This window comes from Prosopis cineraria, unplaced genomic scaffold (assembly GCF_029017545.1).
Source record: "Prosopis cineraria cultivar Desert tree isolate PC_DT_omini unplaced genomic scaffold, ASM2901754v1 PC7, whole genome shotgun sequence".
In the NCBI taxonomy this organism is placed as follows: domain Eukaryota; kingdom Viridiplantae; phylum Streptophyta; class Magnoliopsida; order Fabales; family Fabaceae; genus Prosopis; species Prosopis cineraria.
Genome location: NW_026555338.1, coordinates 30,321,563 through 30,347,143, shown reverse-complemented (window position 1 = coordinate 30,347,143; position 25,581 = coordinate 30,321,563). Strand labels below are relative to the sequence as shown.

At 30.6% G+C, this 25,581-nt stretch overlaps 2 protein-coding genes, 1 long non-coding RNA gene and 1 pseudogene across 4 annotated transcripts; all 4 read left to right on the top strand.

The window, feature by feature from the left end:
* Positions 1 to 3,870: 3,870 nt before the first annotated feature.
* LOC129316348 (cytochrome P450 71D10-like) lies at positions 3,871 to 6,450 on the top strand (annotated as a pseudogene).
* A 3,027-nt stretch (positions 6,451 to 9,477) lies between these two features.
* On the top strand, positions 9,478 to 15,775 carry LOC129316718 (ent-kaurene synthase 5, chloroplastic-like). The gene is made up of 4 exons (XM_054961111.1): positions 9,478 to 9,527; positions 9,682 to 9,737; positions 9,841 to 10,126; positions 15,621 to 15,775. The coding sequence occupies exons 1-4, from the start codon at positions 9,485 to 9,487 to the stop codon at positions 15,773 to 15,775; spliced, it is 540 nt and encodes a 179-aa protein (XP_054817086.1). The 5' UTR covers positions 9,478 to 9,484.
* A 1,004-nt stretch (positions 15,776 to 16,779) lies between these two features.
* Positions 16,780 to 20,120, top strand: LOC129315662 (uncharacterized). Its single transcript, XR_008594553.1, has 8 exons — positions 16,780 to 16,899; positions 16,996 to 17,093; positions 17,195 to 17,423; positions 17,912 to 18,024; positions 18,125 to 18,223; positions 18,391 to 18,607; positions 18,706 to 19,172; positions 19,680 to 20,120. It is a non-coding gene; the product is annotated as an uncharacterized LOC129315662 (long non-coding RNA).
* A 1,280-nt stretch (positions 20,121 to 21,400) lies between these two features.
* Positions 21,401 to 25,107, top strand: LOC129315660 (cytochrome P450 71D10-like). 2 transcript variants are annotated; one of them, XM_054959546.1, is made up of 3 exons: positions 21,401 to 22,337; positions 22,429 to 23,012; positions 24,956 to 25,107. In XM_054959546.1, exons 1-3 carry the CDS (start codon positions 21,459 to 21,461, stop codon positions 24,966 to 24,968), a joined length of 1,476 nt encoding a protein of 491 aa, XP_054815521.1. In that variant the 5' UTR covers positions 21,401 to 21,458; the 3' UTR covers positions 24,969 to 25,107. The 2 variants fall into 2 exon arrangements, with proteins under 2 accessions (XP_054815521.1, XP_054815520.1); XM_054959545.1 differs by lacking the exon at positions 24,956 to 25,107 and adding an exon at positions 23,380 to 24,121.
* Positions 25,108 to 25,581: the final 474 nt, after the last annotated feature.

Genomic DNA, 25,581 nt, shown 5'->3' with positions numbered 1-25,581 from the left:
AAAATAATTTTTTAAAAATAAATTTTAAATAAAAAATCATAAAATATATTTAAATTAAATATTTAATTTAAATATTTTGTATTTTAAAAGTTATCAGTATTCATTAAAAAATTAAAAAAATTCAAAATGATAATTAACAAAATTTATATGATCAAAATTACTTTTTATTAAAATAATTTTAAAAATATTTAAAAAATTGTAGATAAAATTTATTTGTACGACAAGAATGTGAAACATTGAATATTTATTCATTAATTTTTGAGAATAATATGGAGAAAATAAAAGTAAAAGATATTTAATATAAACTAAAACAATAAATATTTTTAAATAAATTATATTCTTAATTTTTTTATTTTAAAAATAATATTTTTATATCAAAAATTTGCTTCATTTTAACTTTATTTTCCTAAAAAAATAATATTTTACTAAAAAATAATATAAATAGTCATATAAATAAATTTATCATATTAATAATTGAAAATAAAATATAATATATGTATATCTTTTTAATAATATATTATTATATATATGTGTATGTAATTAAATAACATAAATTTAATTTCATATATAATAATTATAGGTGTATTTTATTTTAATTGGTAAATAAAAAAGATTTAAAGCTTAGAAGGTAGGAGGTTAAGAGATTAAATTTTTACTTTTGACATATTTTATAACAAATATGTAATGCATCATGTGATGACAGCTAACATGGCATGAGGTGGTGACACAATGTGTGACGTGGCACACATGAGCAATGAGTTGGCATGTGTAGTTGCACACGTAGTTGATCAGGTGTCAAGTGACATGGCATCTAATGAAATATATGATAAAGGTCTATAAAAAAACTTGAATAAAGTACAGGATTTAAAGTTATATTTTCCTCTATTGTATCAAACTATATGGTTCTAGGTTTAAAGAAATTGTATAAAAGTTCTTAAAAAACTTTTCATAAACAAAGTTTTAAGTTATTTTCATACAAGATTTGAATTTATGACTTGGTTGATTATGAAGCAAACCTTATCAATTATATCAATCTTTATAAGTCAACTTGGTACCTTTTCTACTAGGCTATACTCCCTCCTATACCCTGTTTAATTTATAAGATATTAAACCAAATCAAATGAATTAAGAAAATTAATTAAAGTCAATTGATATACCTCTTTATTCTCCCCCCCCCCCCCCGAACCCATCAGATAATATAGTTAAAAAAAACTTATTTTATAAGTCATGCTGGAGTTATAAGGATGGTATATATAATTAAACAAGAAAGTTCTCTTATTTGATTGAAGCAGCACTTAAATCACGAAATTGACTAATTTGATCTTTTGAAGGGAACATTTGAGGCTCTGAGCAGCTTCAATTTGACTTATCATATAAATAATTCAAAAGCTCGTTGAATTCAATCAGTCATTTGTCCACTGTGAAATAAATAAGTCACTAGACTCATACAAGTAATTCACTATTTTCATGTTTGAAGGAGACATTTGAACAGCTTCATCAGCTTGACTAGCCAATTAATTAATTCAAAACTGAAACTTCCAAGATTTCAATTCAATCAGTGTTTAAAGCATTAATTGTCTTAGTAAAAACAATATTCAATTCAATACTCCATCCACATGATATGGCCCACAAGTTAAGGCATCGTTTTTTCCTTTAATATTAATAAGTCAACAGTCAACTAAAAGACATGAGGCATCTATAATCAATGTTGAATAACAAATAAAATAAAATAATTTAAAAGTAAACTATTTCGAGGAACTTGGACCTACAACAATAAAATTAAACCATATATATACTTTCAATCAATTCAATTTTTTTTGTATGAATAAAAAATTCAAAATTAAATTTTGCCTTTTCATTACGCCAAGACCAAGAGAATCCATCAATACAACAATCAGTGACAATAGACAATAGATTAAGTCTATTTTTGAAGGAAAAAAATTAAATCGTTCTAAAATGGCGGACTATGTGAAAGAAATTTGACTAGACTCCCAAAAATAAGAACAAATTGGGAGAAAATATTTTTAAGCCATGGAATTAGTTTCCCTAGCTATCTCTAAAAAATTTCACTAAATCAAAAGCCCATCAACAAAATTAGAGGAATTTTGAAAAGAAACGGGGGAAAAAAAAATCCGATCACACATGTCGTAAGAAGAATTGGCTTGCACTGAGTTCGCATATGTGTCTAGGGATATATATGGTATTTCACATCTTAAAAGTACATCTTTTCGCAATTTAATCCCTTTTTTGGTAGAATTTTTAACCCCTTTTCCATTTTCCTTTCTATACTGAAATAGTAAAATCCGAACCATATGCTAGTTGGGCCTTATAACTTGGGCCCAAGATAAAGAACAACAAAATTACAACAGAGCAACCCACTGAAAACAATTGGGCCTCACATAACAGGCCTGGTAGCTCATTATCCTAATTGGGCTCGTGTGATGAGGATCTATTATATGTATAGACAATGACGTTTCAAGTTTCAAATGTTGTGACAAATGGAGGTTGGTCTGAGTGATAAGTGGCTTCATTTTACTTAAACAAGTTTCAAATTGGAGTCTTGTATATGCAGAAACCCCCTTGAGAGACTCACCCACCATGGCAGGGTGCGCGACACGAGTTGAATCTAGATTAGTCAGGGCGAAGCTCTAAATACTAGGCGGGCAACTAAAAAAAATGTTGTGTATAGTGGTCTGTCATGATTGGAGTATAAAACAATAATATCTTAACAAGAAGCAATTTTTCAAACAATGCTATGTGTAGACTTGGAAAAATATAATGGTTACATACATGCCAATGGTGATAACAACAAATAACTGTATATAGACTGCATTACTCTTAGTCAGTGATTTATTCATACCATAGCCAACAGATTTAAAGTGATCTCATGATTTTAATGTTGTGGAGGGCGTATTTTTCTTCCTGGAGGTTATATACTTTATATTTATATTTTAATATTAACCTACTCTTGAAAAATTGAATTAAGTTAACAGATAACTGATAGCAAGGTTATGTTGCTGAAGGTTCCAACTTGAGACTTTTTCGTTGGTGCACGTCACATGATGGATCGATAAGATTGACTAAAGCTCATATGCTGAACAATAATCAAATATACTTCTTCGGCCACTTTATATAAGATAAGAATAAAAAAATATAACATTTTCTAAAAATCTTGCTTGATAAAAAAAATATAGGAAATTTAGTAGGTTTATATATATTTTTTTAATTATATCCTTAATTTATTATATTTCACTCAAATAATTATTGAGAGTATTTTTGAATAAGTTAACTAATATATTTATTCTGCTCAAAGGTGCATGATTAGAAAGACTTGAATTTTTTTTTAAATTCTCATTTTACCCCTCGTCTTTATTAACTTAGATTCTTGCAAGTTGTGACTATAAATTTATGACTCTCTTTTTTCACTCATTACGAATTAAAACTAGAGGTGAAAAAGGAAAAAAAATATTTTTATAGAAATAAGAATTTTATCGATATGCAAATTATCGTTAAAAAATGTTTATATTTTAAATTAAAGGAAGTATATTGTGATTCTAATTAACTTCACGTTTATTCAGCGATGTTAGTTATATTATAGTCTTACAATTGTTTAAAAAAAAGGTAACTTTCTAATCTTACCATCCTTTACAATTAATAACTATAAACAATACACATTATTGATTACCAGAATTTCGGAATGCTGACCCACAATATTACTACTTACGAGCACGTCACGTTCAGTTGAAAAGAAAAGAAGCTATATTAAACAATGTATTTGAAAATCATTCCTGTCATGTTAATGCAGATTCTATAAATCTAAGTAGATATACGCGGCACCGATATATATCTAAATCCATCTACCCTGGAAAACATGTTAACATCTCACTTCTCTGTAAATCATGGAGATTCTTCAGATCTTCCTCTACATCACCTTGTTTTGCTTGCTTCTTCTGATATACAAGCGATCCAATTCTGAGAAGAGACCAGAAAAAACCCTACCCCTACCCCCAGGGCCATGGAAGTTACCCCTTATAGGGAACGTCCATCAAATTGTAGGAGCTCTACCCCATCATGCCTTCAGAAAATTGTCTGACAAATATGGACCCTTAATGCACCTTCAGCTTGGAGAGACATCCAATGTTATTGTCTCTTCCTCAGAAATAGCCAAAGAGATTTTCAAAACCCATGACCTTATCATGTCCAATAGGCCTGATATTCTCGCTGCCCAGATCATCACTTACAATAACATAGACATTGGATTTTCCCCACATGGAAGCCATTGGAGGAACCTTCGAAAAATATGTACTTTAGAGCTTTTAACAGCAAAGCGTGTTCGATCGTTCAGGTTCATAAGGGAAGAGGAGGTATCTGTGCTTGTCAAAGATGTATTGTCTGCTTCAGGGTCAGTCATAAATCTGAGTGAGAAAATTTTCTCAACCATAACTTCTATAGTTGCAAGAGCAGCTTTTGGTAGGAAGTCTGGAAATGGAGATCAAGAGGCTTTCTTATCTACACTGGACGATGTGACGAAAATGGTGGGAGGTTTTTCAATTGTTGATCTCTTTCCTTCTATCGAAGTGCTTCAAAGGATTACAGGAATGAAAGCTAGGCTTGGAAGGGTTCACAAATTGAATGATCAAGTACTGGAAAACATCATTAGGAGTCACAAAGAAAGCAAAGCCAGTGGCGATGAGAATAATGAAGAGAATCTTGTTGATGTTCTTCTAAAGATTCAAGAGGGAAAAGATGATCAAGAATTTCGCTTGACTCACGACCACGTCAAAGCCGTCATTCTGGTAAGGAGCATGCATAAAAGTTTATTATATGAGCATTCATGATTTTTTTTTTCTGGCTAGTATGAATTTTTTGTCTTCTATGGAGTTTCTAAAATTAGTCGTTTACAAGAGTTTACAATAATATATAAGAATATAGATTTACTAATGGGGTCAGTGTTAATCTTTTTCGAATTCGAGCCCAATTATGCACAGACTTGTTCATGTTCTGTCTGAGTCTTACGGGTCAAAACATTTTTTTAGGCCTTAGTCTTATATTTGGTCCCAGACCTTGCTGCAGGTAGGCCTTTTTTGTTTCTTTGTTTATTCTTGCTGCTCTAATACCATGTTGACTTTATGAGCTTGAGATTGTGCATATATATCCATTTCACCAACATGCTTATGCTTTTTAGCCAGTTGCAAGATGGCTTCTCTGTCATTCATTACTTTTTTAATCATTTTTTGTTATGGGACTTTTATCATTATTTTATTCACTAATGAATAACCATAAGAAAAAGACTGATCTCCACTTTCATTATCATTATTAGAATAAAATTCTTATAACCAAAAAAGTTTTTCCATTGTTGGAAGTAATCAGTCATACAGAACTGAAAGTTAAGATACATCTTGTCATATGATTATATCTATATATATATATATATATAGATATCGTTAGGTTTTGAACACTTTATCGGTTTTAAGGTTATGAACCGAAGGGATGAAAACTTCATATACTTGCCCCGTACAAGATCGAACTACCTATTACAGATAATCAATAGAGAAAATATTGCTTCTCAAAGTGAGCATCTGACGGTAATACATCATATAATATGTATACTCCTAAAAACCTATTTTCAGGATATGTTCATTGGTGGATCTGAGACATCGTCAACTACCCTAGAGTGGGCAATGGCTGAATTGATGAAGAATCCACAAGTGATGGAAAAGGCTCAAGCTGAGATCAGAATGCTGTACAAGGGAAAAGACTTTGTGGATGAAAGTGAAATTCGCCAATTGAAATATTTAAATTCAATTGTGAAAGAAACCTTAAGGCTTCACCCTCCTGGAGTTTTGCTACTTCCAAGGGAAAGCACTGAGAGATGCGTGATTAATGGATGAGATACCTAAAAAAACTAGAATCATGGTCAATGGATGGGCAATAGGAAGGGATCCTAAATATTGAGATGAGGCTGAGACATTCAAGCCAGAACGGTTTTTGGATAACCCAATTGATTTCAGAGGAGCAAACATGGATTATATACCATTTGGTGCTGGAAGGAGAATCTGTCCTGGAATGAACTTTGCTATATCCAGCATTGAGCTCCCACTTGCTAATTTGTTGTATCAGTTTGATTGGAAGCTGCCAAATGGAATGACTCCTGAAAAGTTTGACATGTCTGAGACATTTGCGGCAAGTGTGAGAAGAACCGAGAATCTCCAGCTTATCCCAATTAGTCATCAACCCTAGTTCTATATAATTGCCTCAATGATGTCTCACGTTGCCTCTTAATCCATTTACCCTAAATAAAAGTGCTTGAGCTACTTGTTCCGCCTTTTTTGTTTAGTTCATGTTTGCTGTAAACTTTCCTGATGGCAAAGAATAAATGGTATGGTCCAATGTTCAGATATTGAACTTGTGGTTTGTTGAAGCTTTATACAAGAAGCTTTTTTTTTTTTTTTTTTTGGTGGGGGGGAGGGTGGGAACTGCAACTTGTTTCCTTCGTAGAATCAGCTGTAAATGAATGATGTAATATGTAACCTAGTGAAAGAGTCATACAGTTTGTCTTAATTACATCTATCTCTCTTATATTTTTATAATCTTTGTGAATTTTCCTTATAGTTACAAAATACAAATATCTTTTCTATTTCTAAATTTTATTTTTATCTACCTGACTATTAGTTTCACCGCTAAATTATATGTTTTGGACCAAAATACTTATCTTTAAATATTGTCTAATTAGCCAAAAAAATTAATGCATATATTTTTGCTTTTTGAATTTTTTGTTATGCAAATGGATTCATTTAGTATTAAAAAAAATAAATGCATAAATTGATTAAAATAATATTTCAAACAAGTAGTTAAAAAAATAATGAAATAAGAATTTTTTTGCCAAAAATAAAACAATAATTTAATTAATAAATTACTTAATATAATTTGTGATGATTTTTCTTTAAATTTTATTAATTTTAATACAAAAATTTTAAATTGTTTATTTAAATATTTTAATTATTTAAAGTTTTTAAAATTAAGGAAGAGAGAGTAGAATATTAGATTATAAAGACAAATTACTAATGCCAACCTTAAAATATATTATTTTATTTTTACTTTTCATGCAAATATTTATTAGGAGCTTACTTGTTAAAAAATTTAAAATACACTGATTTTTATAAGTGTTTATTTTTTTTTTATGATCAAAGTTTACATGTGAAAATCTTATATGAACTTGTTATTTCACTAAAATTTACTTGTCAAATTATTAAGAGAAACTTTCAAAGCTAGTAACAAGATATTTCACAAATAATTACTTATTAAATTATTAATAAAGACTTATTTGTCAAATTATCAAGAGAAATTTTTAAAGCTAATAACATGACTTGTCATTTCATAAATAATTACTTGTTAAATTATTAATGGAGACTTATTAAAGAAATTTAATATGGAGTAATTTTTATAAATGTTTACTTTTTTTATTACTAAAATTTTATATGTCAAAAGCTTATGTGAACTTATTATTTTGCTAAAATTTACTTATCAAATTATTAAGAGAAATTTTTGAATCTAGTAATGGGACTTGTAAAAGAAATTTAATATGGAGTGATTTTTATGAACGTTTATTTATTTTTATTATTAAAATTTTAAATGTTAAAAGCTTATATGAATGTGCTATTTTTTTAAAATTTACTTGTCAAATTATTAAGAGAAATTTAAGCTAGTAATAGGACTTATCACTTCACAAATAATTACTTGTTAAATTATTAATAGAGATTTGTTTATCAAATTATCAAAAAATTTTTAAAGCTAGTAGTAAAATTTATCATTTCACAAATAGTTACTTATTAAAAAATATTTATAAAAACCAGTTTTTATTAAATATTTTAACAAATCCAATCAGTAATTTAACAAATAATCACTTATAAAATGATAAGTAATCATTAAGCTTCCAATAGGTATTGACATGGAAAATAAAAAATATTGACATGGAAAATAAAAAACAAAGTTAAAAATATATATAAAAATTTGTATTATATAATTAAAAAAATTATTAACCTAGTGACTAACTATCTTTTTGGCCTCAAAGGGCTTGGCCACCTTAAAAAAATTTAATTTGTGTCCCTCATAGAATTGGTGGCCGGATTGCTTGCCTAAACTCTAGCAGGATGGTCTGGTCATAGGTACCAAAGCTCTAGTAGCCAGTGATAGTTGGAGGATTTTATTTCTAATGAGAGATAGTTATATCTTTTTATACTAAAAATTAATTATATTTTAATTCCTTGATCTTACATAGTAAATTTAGATTTGTTTTTTAATCTTTCTTCGTAAATAAAATGCTTTAGAGATCTGTCACTATAACTTTCTCATTTCTTTTTAATTTTTACTAAGTAATGATAACGATAGATATGGTGGTACTGGTAGTGGTACTAGAGAGTAGAGACTACGTTGGCCCAAAAAAAGAAAAAGAGAGAGTAGAGACTATGGAAAGGTATGCGTGGGTGCATAGGACCCATATCATACTTCCATTAATTTGAGCAGGGATTATCGTGCAATTATTATCATTTTTTTCCGTACCTTCAGTACCCAAATTTATTTTTTTTCATATAAAAAAAATTGGACTTCAAAATCCAAAATATAATATCCTAAAAAATTTAACTTAAGATTAATTGAGTTATTAAATATAAATTAGATAGTTGAGAGTTAACTTGAAATTAAAAGATAATGTATGGATAGCTAATGGGTCTATTAAATCCTAATTAGAGCTTAAAATTAGACCATAGATGGTATTGAGTCACATTTGAGCCAAGTTAGATGGGCCATGTTCACAACCTTAATTTTTGGTCTTTGACTATAGCCAAAAGTTTCTTGATTGCGATCAAAACTCAATTTTTAAATATTTAAATTCACATTTCAACTCAAAAAATTAGAAAATTAAGTGGGAGTTTGAAGGTGAATAAGGAGAGCTCTATTAGAATTTGTTGTGAGTGTACAATTGAGTCTATTTATAGCTTATAATCACTTTAATAAGTGTCTACAACCTCTTCTCTTTCTCTCTTATACATTTCCATCACTGTTTGTGAGTAGTTTTTTGGAAGTTTGAAAATGAATTGTGGTTTTGCTTAAAATTCTGACTTTAATGAGATTAATAGGTGTTAATTTAAATATCTAATCTTTGGATTATGATGTTATCGATGTTTTAGGATTTAATAGTAGGGTTTGGAGTAAATACTAAAGCTAATTAGTTAAGCTAAGGAGGTTCTGAGTTACTAGTATTGTTAATTAGACTAATTAGAGTCTAAATGAACTAATAAAATTTAAAAATGAATTTGGTTGTGGGTAGAAGACCACAATGTGATTTTTGAATTGAAGGTTTAATTAGAGTTAATTAAAGATAATTAGTAATATTAAACTATGTAATTTATATTAACACTATCATCTCTTTTATATCAAATGATGCTTTTGGCTGTAAACTCCATAGCTCATAGGCATGAACACCACGATGTCTCTTTCACATCCCCTCTTTCAGACTTCCGTCGCCCCAGGTATGAATCTCTGTGCTTTCGTGTTCATGCTCAGATTAATTATTGAACTCTCTTCTTTCTTTCTGCATGACTTCAATTCTTTTCAACCTCCACTGCACTTTCTCGTGCTTTCTGCAATTTTGCATATTAATCTCTTTATGTTTTGTTGTTGCAGCAACCGCGGCTGTACTCACCAACGCAGAGAATAAAGTTCAGAGCAAACCAAATATTGTATATATCCACTTTTAACTTCTCTTTCGTAATTATTATTAATATCTGTGAATATATTTCTTATGACAGCAACGAGAACTTCAATAAAAAAAAATAATTGCAGGTGTTTGAGGTTAAGAAAGAGAGAATAAAAAAGATGTTCAATAAAGTCAACCTTTCTGTATCAACTTATAATACAGCTTGGGTGGTAATGATCCCATCACCTTCTTCTCCAGAAGCTCCTTTGTTTCCTCGGTCTCTGAACTGGTTATTAGAGAATCAACAGAATGATGGATCATGGAGTCTTCCTCATCGTCACGAGTTACTCACCAAAGATTCTCTTCTATCTACCTTGGCCTGTGTCCTTGCTCTTAAGCGATGGGGTGTCGGCGAACAGCAAACTAATAAAGGTACTATTTATATATGATTCATCTAGATTTGATTGTCTCACCAAAGAATCGCTGAAGAGTGTTTGAACTTTAAATTTTATCGAGAAATATTTCATGTTAAACTCAGAGATAAGAAGATAAGTGTGGGCTCCGATACTCCCGAGGGAACCACCACCACTTTGTACCCAGCCCTCTCTAACTTCAATTGCCTCTCATCAGTAGTATTTATCTTTTGTAGATTAGGTGTCATGCTCTAAAAATAAAAGATAACTAATATAAAATGTGAACTATATCATATATTTTTTAAGTTTTAAATTAACAAAATCTTTTCATTAATAAAATATAATTATGTTTATATTGATTTATAATATGCACGATCATTTACTTATTAATCAAAACTTCATTATTTTATTTTATTATTTTTTTAAAATTTTGACAGAACATTCTCTATAAATATAATCTTCCTAAATTTTGCAATATAATATTTCAAGCACATTATTTAAATCAATCAGGAGCTCAGTCCCCTTTCAATCAGAAGACAGAACATATAGCAAATTAAAGGTTCTAGCCATAACTTATGTTTCCAAAGCATAATACACAGACTTTAGAATTTACTTCACAAAAAAAGGCAGTTCCAAAATAAGTATTCACCAAGCATAGCTATCAATCCCTCTATGATCGGTAGGAAGTTTATGTAATGACCTAAATTTTTTTAAAGGTAATGTAAATTAATTTTTCTCTCAATTGATATTTTATTTAAGTTAGTTTTATAATAAGTAAAGAGCAGTAATTTAAAGGAATTTATCTTAAATTTTTAAAGATCAAAGTTTGAATTTTACTAAAAAAAAATATAGTTCTATTTTGTTTTAAATTATGAAAAAAGTTTGTACCTTTTCTTATAATTGTTTCTTGTGTCATTTCCCATAGTTTTTCCAATTATTATTATTATTATTATTATCATTATTTTGCTCAGAATTTATATCACTTACGCGAAAACAGAGCACTCGTCCAATCCATTTCCTTCTTCTCGTTCACCGACACGAACGCTCTGTGCTTGTGTTTTGGCTAAATTGTGGACTTTATTTTCCTTTAACCATGTGAAATGCATAGATAAGAATTGGGACTTATCTGTGGTTGAGATTAATTTTCTATTAAAGCATTTATATATATAGGAGTTTGAAGGATTTAAATATTTTCATTGTAAATTTTGGGAGTTAGAATTGATGAGGGAAAAGTTGGTAAGACTTGATGTCTATGAAGTGTTCAATAAAATGCTTGTTAGAAAGAATTTTATTTGAATATGTATTTTGGAATTTAACTAACTCACATATAAGACGTATATTTAATTTAATGTTAATGATTTTTGAACCTAACTTGAATATTGTAAAGAAATTTAACAATGAAGCATGGCGGAGATATGTGTGTAGTTAGTTGAATGTTGAAAAAGTTTATTGTGTGGTTTGGAAATAATGTACACTGGGTGTCCTAAAAAAAATTTAATTTAATGGAGTAATTAGTAATGGCTATTGAGCAATTTTTATGTGTAAAGTCTTAGTTCAAAAATTTCAAATCTATTATAGTTGGGGTTGATAATGTTGGAAAAAAATTCTTGAACTTATTCAGTGTCAATGAAGACTTTGATATATTTTATAGGGTATTTAAAAAAGAGAAAATTCAGTTGAAGTTATATGAGGTGAACTTTGAATCTTGAAAACATTTCAGGTAAGTGAATAATGTTCCAGTCAATTTATGTATCAGAATTTTTTTTATCAAAATATTATTTTTAATAATTTAAAAATATTTATATATTTTTCTTGCTTTAGCTACTTTTGTTAATTAAATTGCTTTACTTCTTGGAGTCATGACTTTTATGTTTCAGAATAACGAAAATACTTTTACAAATTCTAGTAATCCTTTAATTGATAAAATCAACTATAAAAATTAGTCAACGATTTATGATATATTAATTATGACTTTTTATATTCAAATAAATTTATGTTCTTATACATTTTATGTCAGTTTGATAATTGGAAGAGAAATTACATTTTTAAAAGTGATAATTTTCTTGCATATTTGAAAATGAATTTAAAAAGGGATTGTATATAAAACACTGGTTACTAATGACAATTTCCTTAGCCTTTGGCGTGCCATGATCAATGATTAGCTAGTTTGACTTTCGTGAGTTCTATTCTCATGTTTGATATTCATGGGTCTCGTACCTACGTCTGTTTCGTGACTTCCACCACGTCTGATTACTTATCCTCATAGATTGTGTATCCACATTTGTTTTATAACTTCGACCACATTTGGTTACTTACTCTCGTGGATTGTGTGTCTACATTTATTAATTGTTCTGACAAATCCTTATAAATATGAATTTGATTATTTAATGATTTTATATCCCATTGATTTTAATTAATAATCTATTTTTAATTACTTATTTTGTTTAACTGCTTCCTTGAAATTAAGTGATAAGAATAGTTGTTATGGTAACTTAATGGTTTAAGATTTTATTTAAAGTTATATTAAATCTTTTATTCTAATTTTATTTGAATTTTTATGGATTGTTGTCTTTTTAATTTACATAATTATTTTTAAATTTTTTATTCATATTTAATTATTTGTTATTGGGACATTATTTATTGAAAATAATTTTGATCCAAATAGTGTAACCAATGCTGAACCTTTTGTTTATGAGTGTTGAGGGAATTTATTATTGACCAGAATTGAAGAACCTAAAGTTGAAGTTTTTTATGTAAAATTAAAATTTGAGTTATGGAATTTTGTTTTTTGTAAATTTATATTTAGGTATTTTACATAATCTATAACTAAGTTTTTTATTTTGTTGCTTATTTTGTTTCCTGACTGGAAAGAGTTGAGCTCTTGATTAAAATAATTTTTTGTACAAAATATTGTGTTGTAGAGTTTTTGAGAGACCTTATTTACAGGAAAGGTTCTACCCAAATTTTTACAAAAATATTAAAAATTTTATTAAGATGAAAATGATCATACATGTTATAAATCAATATAAATATAACTATGTTTTAGTAAATAGAAAAAAAATCTTTCAATTTAAGGCTTGAGGGATGTGCGATATGGTTTACATCTCGTGCCAGTCACCCTCAATTTTTGAGACGTGACAGTTTAGCTTCAACTAATATATTTGAGATTAAAATAATTTTTTAATAAATAACATCCCCAATGATATAGTTTAAAAGAAAAAAATAATAAACTTGCTATTATATAAAATAATTGAAAGAAAAATAATTCAATATAATAACTTATTAAATCTATAGATAATTATGTAAATGAATTAAAATTACTTAATTCTAATATGTAAAGGAGAACAATTTACTCTTTGAATAAAAGTAGTACACTTACTAACTGAAACCATTAAAATTTTTAAATAAACAAGCTGATTAAAAATTTAAAATTTAACAGAACAAGAAACAAACGTGGACATACAATCCATAATGGTAAGTAACCAAATATGATTTATGTCACCAAGACAAATGTAGACATATAATTTACGAGGGTAAGTAATTAAACGTAGTCGAAGCCACAAAACAAACATAGACACACAATTCACGATAATAATGCTAACCAAACGCGACTCGAGCCATGAAAATAAACGTGAGTATGAGACGCACAAATAATAAATATGATAACAAAGTTTATAAAAATTAAACTAATCATTGACCATGGCGCGTTAAGGGTTAATGAAATTACTATTAGTAATCACTTGTTTCTATATAAAGTCTCCTTTAAATTTATTTTTAAACATGCGAGAAAATCATCACTTTCAAAGTAAAATTTTCCCTTCTCAATATCAAACTCGCATGAACCATTTAAAACATCAATCCTTTCAAATATGAAAATTCACAACCAATTATTCATAAATTTTTCACCAATTTTCATAATTGTCTTTATAAAAAAATTATTAGAATTTATAAAAGCATTTTCATCAATCTTATAAATATATATATCATGACAACTTCAAGAACTAAAGAAATTTAATTAATAACTATAATCAAAACATAAATTAAAAATTGTAAATTGTCAAACATAATATTTGATAAGAGAAAGTTTGTGAATATATAAATTAATTAGGATGTTATCCATTTACATGATTTTATAATATAAAAATAAAATAATTTAATTAACACGATAACTAATATTAATCATAGTTGTTAATAAGAATAACATACATAAAAATATAACAATTTCAATGAAACACTTCTATTGATAAGTTAATTGGGGTGTTATTTACTTGTCGGATTCCAAATTTCAAATATTTTATTTCTTCAATTCATATCAAGATCTTTTCGTTCCACACATTCTATAAAGATATGAATAAATAAAAATTTTAATAAATTTTTTATAAATTATAAAGACTTCTTTCCACCCTTAATACAATTTCAACCAACCACCATCATTTAAAATTTCAAGATTAAAATTCATGCTTTAGAGTTTGTCAAAGTATTATTATTTATATTACTAATTTCTTTCATATTTCTTTAGACATGCCAACCTATTTATTTGAAATATAATTCTCTCTTACGCTTAGCATTAAACACCTTAATTACATTATTTTTAACCATTCGATGTAAATTTTCTAACCTTCCATCACTATCTAACAATTTATTAATAATTATACAATTTTCAAGAGTTTAAATAGTTTATAAACAGTTTCACAAGCCAATTTCTACACAATAGCAAGTTCAATTTATAAAATAATAGCATTCAAAATTTTTGAAAATTCAAAATCAAGCAACTCTCCCTAAACAAACAATTCCTCAAATCGGCACCAAGATTAAAAATTTTTAATATTAAGCTCTACCTTCATATCTCATCCCACAATTTCTACAACGCTTGTACAGCATCAATACATTACTTATTTCAACAAGCCAAGTTCGTTCCTTCTCCAAAATCAATCTAATTTAAACACAACCGAAGCCCACACTACTTTTTCAATAGACTAGAATTCTAGCTTGCTTAAACCGCACTATAACTACTGTCAAATAAATTCACACAGCACATGGAACGGGAAAGACGTAGAAATTTCACACTAATCACTTCTCACACATAAACACACAGATTCAGCAAAGAGGAACAAATTACAATCTCAACCACTAAAACATACGAACGCGGGGAATTCAACGAGGAGAAGAATTCTAAGCTTCTGCCCTGAATTAACAACGACGGAGAAGGTAAAAAGAAAGAAGTAGTCAACATAAATAGGGGAGGAGGAAGATCAGTAACCAAATACAGCACCCACAGCCATACCGAACAGTGAGAGCGATAGCAACGCAAGGAAGGAGAAAACTTTCGAGCACCCATGCTACAACACGAACTGAGAATAGAGAAGGAGCACCATCAATCTGATGCAGAACTAGAAAAGAACCAACAGAACCAAGAGGGAGGAACTCGCGACTTATTCCTCAAAAATAGCAAGTTCACGGCAAGCACAGGGCAGGGGAGGATGAATGGCCTCTGTTCGGATAATAATTGGCAGAGCAGTGGCGGAACGCGGCAATCCTGAGCACTGACGCCGGTGATAAGCGGTGGATAGAGAAGGAAGAAGCCGGAGGAGTGCACGATGCGGAAGAAGAAGAAAAACAGAGAAGAGAATCACGCAAGCTCTCTCCCTCTCCCCGCTCTGATCTGTAGCTCACCGACAAAAGGAGAATGAAGAAAATAAAATAAAAAGGTTAGTGAAAAAATTACAAACAAAGACCCGTCAAATTTTATTTTCATTATCATTATTAATATATTTTACAATAAAAGGCAAAGGCACTTTCTCCATAAAAAATAAATAAATAGAATTAACATTTGATTTAAGTAAGATTTAAACTCTAAATCTTCATATAAATACCTAATATAAATTTTATTGAGCTACTACTTCTCATTTGTCTTAAAATTAAAATAAATAAATTAAATATTAAATGAGAAAAAATTTATTAAATTTTAAAATTTTAGATCATTACATTAGGTTTGTTTAAATCGGTTTTTTTTTGTAATTTGCTAGTTAATTAAGTAACTAGAGAATGTTTTGCATGTTGTTGAAGGACTTGAATATATTAGAGTCAAACATTGGTTCAGCTGTCGACGATAAACAATAGTCTCCAATTGGATTTGATATTATATTCTCTCACTTGATTGAGGAAGCCCAAAAATTCGACCTCAATCTTTCTCTTGGAGGGGAACGTCTACAGTCACTCATCCAAAAGAGGAACTTAAAAAAGTGTAAGAGAGTGTGCGTGTGCGTGCGCGCGCGCGCGCGTCTGTGAGCTTTCAGAAATTATATGTTTATGAATTAATAGGCTTCTTTGAGCTCAACATGTAGAGGCTGCGCTGGAAGAAATTCAGAAGGATGGAAAGCATATTTAACTTATATTTCAGAAGGATTGGGAAGGTTTCAAGATTGGGAAATGGCTGTGAAATATCAAAGAAAGAATGGGTCGTTATTTAACTCGCCAGCTGCTACTGCAACTGCTTTTACTCATCTTAATAATACACAATGTTTTGATTATCTACTTTCACTGGTAGATAAATTTGGAAATGCTGGTTTGTCTTTTTTCAATACTATTATGATTTTTTTCTCATCTTCAATCCTATCCATACTAATGCATGTTGTGCGTGCGTGTATAAATTTATAAATTTTCTCAGTTCCAACGTTGTATCCTTTTGATGTGTGTGTACGCCCTAATCTATATGGTTGATAGTCTAGAAAAATTGGGGATTGATTATCATTTCCAAGAGGAAATCCAGACAGTATTGGATCAAACATACAGGTAATAATTAAGCATATCTAAATATCAGATCTTTATACAGATTCCATGCTTGATAAAATTAAAGTTATATATTTCTATTTTGTTTACTACAAGCAGATTGTGGCAGCAGCAGGAGGATGATATATGTTTGGAACCCACCACATGTGCTGTGGCATTTCACTTACTAAGCTCGCATGGATATGATGTTTCTTCAGGTTTCGTGATATTTCAAACATATCAATGCTATGTATGGAGGGAAATTATTTCACAGAGAGATAATCTGATAATTAATTAATCAATTATTTGTTTTGATTAGAGGCACTAAGTCAATTTTCAGAAGACAAATTCTGCAACACCCTACAGGGATATTTGAAGGATGTTGATTCTGCTTTGGAGTTACATAAGGCTTCCCAGATTGTTCTTCATTCCACAAATGATTCAGTTCTGCACGAACTATATACTCTTGGACCAGACTCTTCCCGGACAAATATTGGTCCTCGTCATCAACACCTGATCATAAACCTCTTAATTATATTGACCATGAGGTATAGTAATTAGTAATATCTCAAAATCAATTTTGGTAAATCCAAATCTCCATGAGTGCTTAAGTCATCTTATTAAATGAGTGTCTCAATTATAATTATTAGATTTCGCCAGTGCTTAAAAATTATAAAGACGTATCTTCTTCTAAAAATTTATGCATACGTATGTGATATTAAAAATTTGAGATTCATTGTATTAAAAAAATTTTCTTTCAAAAATTAAAGCACTGCATAGATATGTTATCTCTTTCAAAAATTTGGAATTCATTGTATTAAAAAATTTCTCATAACCATTCAATTTAATTTAAATGATTGGTATTATGTCATGTAAGAAACTCATTGAATAAACTCATTGAATAGATGGGCTTAAGGCACTTATCACATTCAAATTTGAAGGGTTAAACCTGGACCTCTACCCACTGTCTATATCTGTGTGTGTGTGTGTACATGTATATTATTCTGAATCCAAAATTTTGTGTTTGATATTCCAGTTACGTTTTGCTGTGCGGTAGCCTCATCATACGTATTTGGATTGTATATTAAACAGAAGATCTATAGAGCATTAAAATGTGGATCAGAAGAGAACTCTGAAAACTTCTTACAGGTAAACTTTTTCTGTCCTTCTTCCTCAATTACTCTCAATTCCTCTTTCTCTCCCTGCTATAACTGGTCCACTTCCAATTATTTGGCTCTTGTTTTCGCAGTTGTTTGAATCTAGCAAATAAGGAATTTCTCGAGCTAGCGGTGGAAAACTTCATTCATCGCCAATCGGTAATTCATGAAGAATTCAAGCAATATCAGAGGTGATCACGTGGATTTCCATCCTCAATAACTGCTTCTATTCGTGAAAATTCCACCATGAATCGCTCATCGAACTTATAATCTCACTTATCTTATAAGAATCCCTTGCATGACAAATTTCTTTCATTTTCCGTTCCAAGTTGAGCTAATAAAACATAATAACAATCAGGTGGTTTAGGGAGAGTGGGATGGACAAATTGGAGTTTCCGAGAGCTAAAGTAGCGTATTGCTACATAATAGCCCTTGTAGGAAATGGCTCGCCTGAACTGAGCGAGGCTCGTCTGTCATGGGCAAAGAGCGGACTCAGCTTAGGAATTGTTGATGATTTCTTTGATGTTTGGGGCTCTCAAAGAGGAACAGATCAACCTTTTACACCTCATGGAGAAGTAATGCGATTCGTTCTCATTTTTCACTCTGGATTAATACCATTGATTATCTCTGCAAATATAAGATTATATATGTAACTATTATCGTTGATCTGCAGATGGGACGTAGATGTGAGGGCAGAATGTTGTTCTGAGACTGTCAAGATATTATTCTTACCGCTGAAGGGAATCATTTGTGAGGTTGCAGACCAAGCATTTAAGGTTCAAGGACGAAGTGTGTTGTGCCACGTGCTTCAGCTTGTGAGACAATTTATCATCAATCATATAAATTTGCTATCGAACATATTGTAACTTGAATCATAAGAGTTGATGCTTGTTGCGGTGGGCGGAAGTGTTGAGAACATTTTCAAAGGAAGCAGAGTGGGGGAGAACCAAGCAGGTGCCAACGTGGGAGGAATATTTGCCCAATTCAATAAAATCATTTGCTATTGGAATACTCATCCCAGGGCTGTATCTTGTGGGACCTAAGCTTTCAGAAGAGATCATTCAAAGTGCTGAGTTCAATCAACTCTTCGAGGCCCTTGGCTTTTCTGGGCGTCTCCTCAATGATATCAATGGCTACCAAGTGAGTCTCTTCTTCTTTTCCTATGCCTCCTAATAATGTCATTGGTCACGACTTGAAAAAAAGCTGGTATTGAAATTGAGTGAGTGCCCCAAATCATCTCACACTAAGTGTTCCACGTAGCGCTGCACCAATCGTCAATTCAATCCAGTGGTTGTCAGAAATGTAAGCATAACATGCAGGAAAAACACCAGATTACAATTCAATCCAGTAATTTAGATGACTGCATGGAAATAATTGAAATGCATATTTACAAAGCCATTATTTAACTCACCATTTTATTTATTTTTTGTCAAACATGAATTTTCAAGTGTATGCTGTCGAAATCCTACGGTTACAACGTGAACACTCACTGAATATGAAGATTTGAGAAATTGATAAAATCCAAATTCACAAAGTTGCATGTTAAAATTGGATAAAGTTGAGCTAACAGAAGTCAATAATATACTTGCGAATTCAATATATCCAGGGCACTTTTAAGACAAATTCCCAAATAAACTTTTTTCGCAGAGGGAAAAAGAACAAGGAAAGTTCAACTCAATAACGGTTGAACTCATGCATGGGTCAGGGGCTATGGGTGAAGAAGAGATCATAGAGAAGCTGCAGAGAATGGTGGATGAGAAGAGAAAACAACTGTTGAGATTAGTTGTGAAGGAAGAAGGAAGCATAGTGCCAAGAAATGTGAAGCATTTGTTTTGGAATTGGTGCAAATTGTTTCACCTGTTTTACAAGAAGGACGATGTAGCGCATGCCACCGAGCTAGCAGACGAGTTTTCCACCACCAATGATCTATTAATGAGCAATCCCATTCTTCTGAAATAAGTCAATTTTTTTCCCCTTTCCGTCAAGGAAATGAACTGAATCTGAGATCGTATTTTATCAATGAACAAATTTATTTATGCTACTAGGTGATCAATTGTATCCCAAAAAAACTTATCAGGATATGAAGATATTTCCAGGCTTTTATGAAAATACTTACAAATTATAAATCAAATTCTTATTAATTAAATAAATATTTATCACTGAACTTCATTTATGTCATTAAATATGAATAACCCAAATATGTTACTTATTTAGAGACTCGCGAGTTATAAGGTAAGAATTTGGTGGATGATAGCTCTTTTTTTTTTTGGTATAAACTATTTGATATCCTAAGTATTCTGAGTTTATTGCCCGTCCTAGACTAATTCAAACCCCCTACGAGGAGATCTTACGCTGGTAGCGAGGTATTGACAGGACAACCTTTTTGAGGCTACATTAATTATCACGTCTGTTACTTTTTAAGGTTCGAACCTTCACCTTGAAGAATGTAGATAGTGACTCTTGCCAACTCTATCGAGCGTCCGTTGATTGGATGATAGCTTTTTATTTTCACTAGCTAGGCTTGGGCTTTAGATATTAGTGTGCTAGATGATCCACTTTAATTTTGGGCTAGATTGTGGTGAGTCATTGATTAGAATGACTAATACTTGTATTAGGCTTTTAAAAGTAAAGTACCTCAACTTTATCCCAAAAAAAAATAGTAATAAAAAAGCAACCTCAACACGAATCAACAAAAAAGATCATTGCCTGCACAAATATACCTAAAAAAAATGTCATGCTAATTAATAATTAAATAATAATATTTAGTTCATTGCTTATATATATATTGATGATTATTGATTTCTTTATATGTTTGGATTAGTATCATATATTGGAAAAAATTCTTTTTCCTTTATTTGTATCTCATGTTATTTTAGATGGCTCTTATCCCAGTTAATTTGTGTACCAAATCAATTAATTGAACTAACTCATTGTACTTTTTGAAAAATGGAAATTTTATTGAATATTTAACCAGAAAATTTTGAACATAAATCGTACGATGACCGAAATTTTCATTTATAACACCGTTTATTAATTATTGTCGAGTCAAACACTCAATTCTGTGGAATAGAAATTCGAACAAAAAACAAATCTGTATAATAGAAAACTAAATTATACGTGGCCGTGCTAATTTTAACAGTAACTTTTCTTAATGGTTTAGTCAAATTCCTTTGCATCCTCCACCAATTTTAAAATATTTATTTTTCATTTGGTCGATGGATTATTATTATTATTATTATTATTATTATTATTATTATTATTATTATTATTATTATTATTATTATGAAAGATTCTCGTCCACAAGCTTGCACGATAAGCATTCTAATTGAATTTTCTTCCTGCACGGAAGGTTAGGATTGAACTTCCACTAATAAAGCATTCTAATAACCTAGACGAAAAACTAACATCGCACTTCTGTACGTAACCATGGAGATTCAGATCTTCTTCTTCACTTTGTTTTGCTTTCTTCTTCTGATCTACAAGCGATCAAATCCCAAGAAATCCTTCAAAAACCTAACCCTGCCTCCGGGGCCACGGAAGTTACCTCTTATAGGGAACATCCACCAAATTGTAGGGTCACTGCCCCATCACTCCTTGAGAAACTTGGCAAACAAATACGGACCCTTAATGCACCTTCAGCTTGGAGAGACATCTAATATCATTGTCTCTTCCTCTGAAATTGCCAAACAGATCTTCACAACACACGACCTTATCTTCTCCAATAGACCCCATCTTCTTGCTGCTGAGATCATCACTTACAGTAACATAGACATTGGATTTTCCCCCCATGGAAACCATTGGAGGCAACTTCGAAAAATCTGTACTTTAGAGCTTTTAACAGCAAAGCGTGTTCGGTCCTTCAGGTTCATAAGGGAAGAGGAAGTCTCTGCACTTGTCAAAGACATATGCTCTAATGAAGGGTCAATCATAAATCTGAGTGAGAAAATTTTCACAACCACTAATTCCATAATTGCAAGAGCAGCTTTTGGTAACAAATCTAGACATCAAGAAGCTTTCATATCTGCTCTGAAGGAAATAATGAAGGTGATGGGTGGTTTCTCAATTGTTGATCTCTTTCCTTCTGCCAAAGTGCTTCAAGTGATTACTGGGATGAGAGCTAAAGTTGAAAGGGTCCACAAGTTGAATGATGGAATATTGGAGGAAATCATCAAGGATAACAAAGAAAGAAAAGAGACAAGTAGTGCGAATAATGAGGAGAATCTGCTCGATGTTCTTCTCAAGATTCAACAGGAAAATGATTTAGAACTTCCGTTAACTCACAAGCACATTAAAGCCGTCATTCTCGTGAGTGTGTGTCATATGTTTATTTATTATAAGGTTATTAAAATTGTACAGTTTTACCAATTTGTTTAATGAGATTTTAACCCATTTTCAGGATATGTTCATTGCTGGATCTGAGTCGTCATCCACTACTCTAGAGTGGGCCATGGCAGAATTGATGAAGAACCCAAAGGTGATGAAGAAAGCACAAGCTGAGGTCAGAAGAATCTACCATGGAAAAGGATGTGTGGATGAAGGTGAGATTGACCAATTGAAATACTTAGACTCAATTGTGAGAGAAACTCTTAGATTGCACCCTCCTGGGGTGTTGTTACTTCCACGAGAAAACACTGTAAGATGTGTGATCAATGGATATGAGATACCTGAAAAGACGAAAATCATTGTCAATGGATGGGCAATAGGAAGAGATCCCAAGTTTTGGGATGAAGCAGAGACCTTCAAGCCAGAGAGATTCATGGATAATCCAATTGATTTTAGAGGAACAAACTTTGATTATATACCATTTGGTGCTGGAAGAAGAATCTGTCCTGGAATTAACTTCGCTATACCTAACATTGAGCTTCCGCTTGCTAATTTGCTGTATCATTTTGATTGGAAGCTGCCAAATGGAATGACTCATGAAGAATTTGACATGTCTGAGACATTTGGCGCTGGTGTAAGAAGAAAGGAGAATCTTAGGTTAATCCCTGTTATTTATCAGTGCTAGTACCTGTTATTATTGCTTCCATGATCTTGTTAACTAGATATGATGTGAATATCCAGATTTTCAGTTACTGGTATAATGTTTTAAAAAATGATAATTGTTTTTGTTTATTTAATCGCTCATTTTCTAGAGATAATGTTCAAAATTAATTTGAACTCGATCCAAATGATCGATGTTTAAACATTTATAAATCATTATTCGGGCTATTAACTTGTTAACAATTGAGAAATTATATTGATTATAAGATTAAGAAAACTTAGATAGTTGTATATTTAGCATCATTATTTCTAATCAAGTCAAAAGTTCACTTATTTTGATTTGATTGAGAAAAAATGTGTACAGAAGGGCAGTGATGATAGTGGTAGTTGATGGTGGTAACGATGGTAGTAGCAACTTGAGGTGAAAGCAATGATGACTGGTGACAATGGTGCGGCTAAAGGAGGCATTGGTGACAGCTAGTGATGTTGGTGGTTCGGCTATGGTGATGATAGTATCATGGTCTAGATTGTTGTGGTGGTGGTTGGTAGTAGAGGTAACGTGGCCGATGATGGTGACAGGGACTAGCTAGTGATAGTGGTGGCATTAGTAGTTAGTGATATACAATGGAACATGGTTGCCTATGAAATTAATAATGTGATTTTTGAGTTGTTGGAGATGGATAATCATTGATAAAATATTGAATGCTAGTATTTTATGAGCAGATTAGAAATGATGTAAGTTTGGTGCCTTGATTAAGTGCTAGTGTGTTTTTTTTTTTTTCAAAAGTTTGAAATGTATTATAGCTTAATATTGGTGGTGAGTGAGGTTGGAAAAGGAATTATTGTGATGGTTGAGCATTGAATAAAATCTTAATATAATTTATAGGGAGTTGGGAAGAGAACAAATTTGATTAAAGTTAAGAGGATAAATTTGAATTATGAAAATGACAGGTAAGTGGATAGCATCTCAATTGATATTTCATTAAAATCTCCTTTATTCAAATATTACATTTTTATGCAAATTTTTTTACGATAGCAATATGATTATGAGATATTTTGTTGATTAAATTACTTTATTTTGTGAAATTATTTTATTAGAATTGATCATTTTAGTTAATCAGTAAATATAAGTTTGAATTCTAATTGTGGGATTTCATTTTGGAAATTATTGAATTGTTATGGAAAAACGATTCATGCGAGTTCGACATTAAAAAGAAAAATTTGATGAATAGTGATCAATTTCTCGCATGTTTGAGAATGGTTTTAAAAAGGAATTTTATACAGAACACTGGTTGCTAATGGCAATTCTATTAGCCCTTGACACGCTATGGTATACCTCGCTAGCAGGGTGTTCATAGGAGGTGCTAGCCGCGTGCGATGACCAACGCATGTGAAATGAAAGAATGGTTATTTGTGAGCATAGTACTCACGTTTGTTTCGTGGCTCTCACCGCATTTGGTTTGTATTGCCCTCGTGGACTGTGTGTCCACGTTTGTTTCATGGTTTCAGCTGCGTTTGGTTACTTACCTTCATGGACTGCATGTCCACGTTTGTTTTTGTGGCATAAGCCATGTTTGGTTATTTACCCTCGTGGATTGTGTGTCCACATTGTTAATTATTCTGATAAGTCCTTATAAATATGAATTTGATTATTTAATGATTTCATATCCCATTGATTTTAATTAGCAATATATTTTTAATTATTTATTTTGCTTATTTGCTTCCTTGAAATTAAGTTATAACAATATTTGATATGATAATTTAATAGTTCAAGATTTCATTTAAAGTTAAATAGAATCGTTTTATTCCGCATTTATTTGAATCCTTATGGAGATCGCTGTCTTTTTAACTTACATTATTGTTTTTTTTAACTTTTCTTTTATTCATATTTAATTATTTATTATTGGGACGTTATTCACTAAAAATTATTTTGTTTTCAGATTTATTAGTTGACTATGATCGTACTGCTTACCTTTGAAGGGCATACATCTATTTTGGGTGGAGTTTTGCCTAGCATTATCTCCTTTTAATTTCAATATTTGAACTCATGTATTTTATTTTGGAAGTAAGGTTAGTTGCTCCACGTAGCCTATGATTAGGTTTCTAATTTGATATATGTTATCTACTAGTTGGAAGGAGTTAAGCTCCTGATTGATATTATATTCTATGTAAAATTATTGAGTTATAGAATTTTAGGAGATTCCATTCTTAGGGGAGATTTTGTCAGAATTTTTACAAAAATATTAAGGCTTTATTTAAAAGAAAAGTATTTTTAAAATAAAACATTTCTTGAATTAGACTTAAGGGATGTGTGCTTAGGTGCATATCCCATGTCAGTCACTCTCATATTGCTGGGCGTGACACTTGTAGCTAGGTTGTATTGAATCACTTATAATTTTAATGTGTATAAGAGTATCATGATGTAAAAGCTTAAGTACAATACATTACATGCACCAATAAAGTGATAAGCCCTTAATATATATATATATATATATATATTGTATCAAACAATATACATATTTCTAGATTTAAAAAATTTTTATAAAAGTTCTTAGAAAACTTTCAT